General features: G+C 30.5%; 1 protein-coding gene across 2 annotated transcripts; it reads left to right on the forward strand.

The window, feature by feature from the left end:
• The first annotated feature begins 2,049 nt into the window (after positions 1-2,049).
• Positions 2,050-3,595, forward strand: LOC111202999 (ethylene-responsive transcription factor ERF119-like). Of its 2 annotated transcripts, XM_048744412.1 has the most exons (3): positions 2,050-2,283; positions 2,378-2,421; positions 2,492-3,595. In XM_048744412.1, the coding sequence occupies exons 1-3, from the start codon at positions 2,264-2,266 to the stop codon at positions 3,343-3,345; spliced, it is 918 nt and encodes a 305-aa protein (XP_048600369.1). In that variant the 5' UTR covers positions 2,050-2,263; the 3' UTR covers positions 3,346-3,595. The 2 variants fall into 2 exon arrangements, with proteins under 2 accessions (XP_048600369.1, XP_048600366.1); XM_048744409.1 differs by lacking the exon at positions 2,378-2,421 and having other exon boundaries at positions 2,481-3,595.
• The last annotated feature ends 1,999 nt before the right edge of the window (positions 3,596-5,594 follow it).

The following is a 5,594-nucleotide window of genomic DNA, read 5'->3' on the forward strand; positions in this document are numbered from 1 at the left end:
TTATTATCAGTAAATAATATATATTTATTATATAATATAAGAAAAATAAAATTATTTACTTTTTAAACAACCTTGTCTCATGTTGGGGACTCGGTTATAGACATATCATATTCGAAGAAGACATTTTTACAGTTATCAATCTTCTTAAAAGTCAAGAAACAAATCTGAATATCAAAACAATATCTCATACGATCTCTTTGTGGAATAACTGCTCTAAAGAAATTGAATTTAGGCATAAAAAAGGACTGGAAATGGATGTGCAGATGTGTTATCTAAGTCAGCTTTACAAAGTACTATTCATAGTTCATATATCATTTATGTCCATTCTATTTTTTTTTCATCTTTTCTTAAACATTTTGAAATAATTGATGCTAATTAATACTCCCTCTGTTTTTAAAAGATGCATATTCTATATTTTTCACATATATTAAGAAAACTCATTAAATATGCATTGTTTTTTTGTGAATAACAATTTTCTATAACTTTTAGCCAATAGAAATTTAATAAACACCATTAATTTTTTTTGAAATTTACAATTTTTCATAAAATCATACATTGAAAAGGTAAAAAATGTATCTTTTTAAAACAAATTTTTTTTTCCAGAACATACATCTTTTAGGAACGGAGGGAGTAATAAACTTTTGGCTGAAAAAAAAATCAAATTTATCTAATTATCGCTTAAATATTTTACTAATATTGTCTAAGAAGCTTTCAAGTGATATCATAGTTTAATTTTTGTTAGTTTTTTTTGTTAATTTTTTAGAGTTTTTTGTATTTAAGATTTTTTCCATATTAAGCTTCTATTTCTTTCACTGAATTGATATATATATATATATATGTCATAAAAATTACCATCAAATCAGTTTTACTTATTATTATTTTGTTTTTAATGAAAATACACTTTTTAAATAATTTAATTTAAAATAAAATTATATATTAATTTGTTGTATTCTAACAATTTGATTGATTTAATTAATTTACTTTGGTAGATTACTTAAAAAGTTTTCATATGAATCGGGGAAAGCAATTTTATGTTGTTATATTATATTTATTTGTGTATATATAATCTATATATAATGCAAGTGTAATAAAGAAAGAACATTATTTTTTGTAACTTCAAAAAGATACATTATTACAATTTGAAATTAATCAAAATTGAATAAAATGGTAATTAAATATTTGTAAATTAATTTTTTTTTATCTTATTTAGTTGGATTCTCATGAAAAGAAATCGATAGGTTAAACAAATGTTTCAAAATTTGTTGTGTTATTGTTTTGTCTATAAATTACAAAATTTATTGAATTGATATATTTAATTATTGCACCCTTAAATAATAGTTTATTAAGACATTAGAGAACTATGTTTTGAGTTGTTTTGTCAAAATTGTACAAAAATCTATGTTTTTTCATATTTGTCACGAAAATTTATATGTTAAACTTACTTTTACAAAATTCTTAACTTTGTCACGAAAACAAAAATCTATTTTTTTCATATTTGTCAATGTTCTCACACTTTCAAATAATATATTAGCTTAGTCACTTACTTATTTTTTTTTTACAAAATAAAGTATCGGAGTCTTGAAAATTGAATTCATATTATTGTAATTGTACATAAGAGTTTGTGATTACATACTTAGTGATTCTTGTATATGTATTCAAGGAAGTTTCAATGGCTTAGTGGTAACTGTCTTATATTTATGTCATACTAACTCAGGTTCGATCCTCTCATTTGCATTGTTTTTTCATTTTTTACGAAAAAAATAAATGAGATGACGTGGCAACTTCGGGCTCTCTGATTGGTTGATTTTTCTATCATACGTGGACACTATCTCCATGGCTTATATTTGACTTTTAGTATAGTATAGATTTTGTGTTTGTTCAATCGTTTTTTTTTTCTTAAATTGATGATTTTTTTTTTGTGAAAGTAGCCTTTTATTTTCCGATATAAATAAAAAAAATTTGTCACTGTTATTAGAGTAATAGTCAGGAAAAATCTTGGCCATAGATCTATCTTCTTCTTCTTATATATACTATTTATCACTTTTCTATTTTCACTTTTGGGGAAGTGCAGAGAAGGAAAGACCGAGAGAGGGAAAGGTTCAGTTAAAGTCGCCGGGATTGTTTAACCGGAGCTCGGACTACTCTCTCTCTCTCTGTCTTCTACTTTTCTTTCTTCTTCTTGATCGCTTTATGCTATGTGCTTCTTGGGTTTATCTCTACTGGCTTACCCAGTTGTTGACTTCTTGTATTTACATCGGATCCTATGCAGTTAAGCCCTAAAAGGTAACTGGGTTTTCTAAAAATAAATCGTTTACTTTTTTTGTTCATAATGTCTCTGCTCGGGTCTAAAGAGGGTTGGTGTATTGAATTGAAACAGGACTTGTTCTGTAGTAAACTCTTGTGGAGTCTTTCGCTTAAGTAGTTAAGTCAACTCTTCTTGTTCTTGAGAGAAGCCGTTTCTTGACTTTGATGATTTCTAGGGGTTTTTTAGGGTTTGAAATGTCTGAACCAAAGAAACGATCTTCCTTGCAAGCCAAGAAACCCTCCAAAAACCACAAGAGAAAGACTTTCCAGATAAACCGCCTCCCTGGTCTGTCTGAAGATTTGAAGACTATGAGAAAACTTCGTTTTGTAGTGAGTGATCCTTACGCTACTGACTACTCATCCAGTGAAGAAGACGAAACGTATCAGACAAGGAAACGTTATGTCTGTGAGATCGACCGTCCTTTCTCTCACGCCACTACTCAGTCAGAATCCGAGAGCTCGTCTTGTCATAACGATGGAAGCAAAGCCAAAACCTCCGATGTCGTTGGACGATCTAGTGTCAGGAAGCCTGTTGGTGTAAGGCAGAGGAAATGGGGTAAATGGGCTGCTGAGATTAGACATCCAATCACCAAAATAAGAACTTGGTTGGGTACTTACGACACCCTTGAACAAGCAGCTGATGCTTATGCGGCCAAGAAGCTCGAGTTTGATGCTTTGTCTGCTGGTGTTTCCTCTGTTTTGTCTGAGAATGCTCTGTCAGATGACTCTGCTTCAGGGTTTAACGTTGACTTTAACTTCTCAGATCTCCAGATTCCAGATATGGGTTGCTTCGTTGATGAGTCACTGATCCTAAATGCATGTGAGCTTGATTTTCACTTACCAGAAGAGAGTGACCAGTTCTTAAATGACATGAACTTCATTGGTCTTGAACGTGACGGTCCAAACAACCTTCCAGACTATGATTTCTCCGACGTGGAGTTCGATCTTGGTCTCGTTGGAAACACCATTGACAACAAGTTTAATTTCTTCGATCGTCTCGCAACAACAACTACCACTCCACTTAATATCGCGTGCCTATAAGTTTTGAAGCTAGGTGTTATTATTAGTTATAGGAGCCAAAGTAAAATGCTATGTTTTTTTTGTTCGGTTTTTGTCTAATTTATTACAGTATAGCGGAGGTAGTTAACCTCAGGGGAAGCAAAAAGATAAGCTTTGTGTGTTGCGAAAAAGTTTTGTTGACATAATAGTTTTGATGTTGTAGAGAAGACGAGAGAGGTGAGATTGAAATTATAATCATTTTTTATGTGAAACCTAGTTTATTGTTTTGTGATTTCTTCTTCTTCTTCTCCTCTTTAAATTCAGTACTAATGTTCCATTTTGATTTGTTTTATCATATGATCAGAAAACTTGAGATTCAGCTATATATTGATATGAGTCTTTTGACATTTAATCCAAAGTCCAAACCATATGGTAACCCCTTGGAGTTCAACATGTAACCCCTGTGTTAGGGTTTAAGCTTTTTTAATATGTTTCAGTAGTCTTCTTAGAAAGTCGACACAAAAACAAGTGTGGTCCAAAGTATACGTGAAAAGTTAATGCACGATAGAGAGATTAGTGGGGTTTGGTTGATGACCACATTAGCAAACTAATAATCACAGTTCTAATTCCGTTGATTCTTAAATCAATTCCAGAAGTTATATACATATATATTTTTTGTTTTCGTGAAAGAAAGGTAGAAAATCATTGCGTCTATTACAAGTTTGTCAAAAGGTTTCCTTAAAGCTATATCTCTTAAGTTTTCAACTAATTCCAGCTTTAGTAAAAAGATTGTAACTACTGACTACAGCTACTTTCAGTCATTTTGTGTCAAGCGATCTCCTAAATTTAAAAGGAGTTTATTAGGCTCGTTTTATTGGAAAATATGGATATCTGTAGCCTTAAAAAATGAATATATGTATATAGTATATACTGAATATTGTTATTATTATTATTTGTTTTCGAAAGATTTTAATGAATTCTTAAGATGCTGACAAACAAAAAACCTAACCGAATCGAGAGAAAGAACACATCTACCTACATATGTCATTTGAGTCAATGTATAATCGGGTGTCTAGTTTCAGTTGTCATTATCATTCGGTAGAAAAATATTCAAACCGTGGAAGTTAGTGATTTGGAACTAAATGAATAAAAGTAGAAGTTTAGTAGTATTTGCTTTCTTCAAGCAATCAGCTATGCAATAACCGAAAGCTACCAGAGGACTATTATGCGAAAATAGTATGGAATTACAAAAGGCTTCCCGGTTTACAGGTTAGGACAACGTGTGTATATTTTATTTTATTACAAAAGACCAAGCCCATTATCCATAACACTTTCAAATGTAGAGTGGGAGACAAGAAAAATAATTGTTACGGAGAACAACATTAAACCAACAAAGGCGACTTTGATTGATTCTCCGATTTTCCTTTACTTTCTTTGAAGAAACGAGACACATTGTATGGAGTCAGTGCGAAATGCGTTTGGAGAAGAAATCCGCATTGTTGGTTCTGCTTTACATCTGTAGATCAGTAGATAGTTATTTTCTTGTTTTTCACGTTACCTTTGTTATCTTAAGATATGTATTCGTCAACTAGGCCTGGGCTTTTTCATATAAAGGCCCGTAAAACGTTTCTTCTTCAGAATAGCCCCATTTTGAATCTGTAATACTACACATCAATTTAGTTAACAATAAAGGTTTGGGTATTGTGTATATTGGACAATTGGTAATACAATATGATCAGTGTCACTTGTGTGTATTTGCAAGGTTTTCATGTGATTGAGACTATGCTAATCGTTGTATTAAATTTAAACAAAATAAGAATTTAATTAGCAGAAACTTATATGATGTTACTTTGCTCTAGGTTGTATAATGTATTTCGCGGAATTCAGACATCTTATTTTTGTAATGCAGGCCAGTGTGACTTTATATCACCTCATATTCTCTTTAGTGTCTTACTTTACAAACAACAGAAATAATGTCATACTTTATAATCAATCCTTTTACATTATGCAAGGAATTAGTGACATAAAGTTAAGTTTTGCAAAATAAACATATAATGTCATTTGATATGAAAATAATGAAATTTATTTATACTAGAAAGGAGAGAGTAATTAGTTTGTCAACTACTATTACTTTTATAAAGATAGACAAAAAAAATTGTATTACGAACAAAATAATGAATCAAATTCCATAAAAATGATTTTAAAAATTAATTTATCAACGGAAAAATGAATTTATCTATATTTTAGAAAAACGTAACACAAAAAAGAACAAAATATCGGGTTTACATTTT

Source organism: Brassica napus, chromosome A2 (genome assembly GCF_020379485.1).
Source record: "Brassica napus cultivar Da-Ae chromosome A2, Da-Ae, whole genome shotgun sequence".
Taxonomy (NCBI): domain Eukaryota; kingdom Viridiplantae; phylum Streptophyta; class Magnoliopsida; order Brassicales; family Brassicaceae; genus Brassica; species Brassica napus.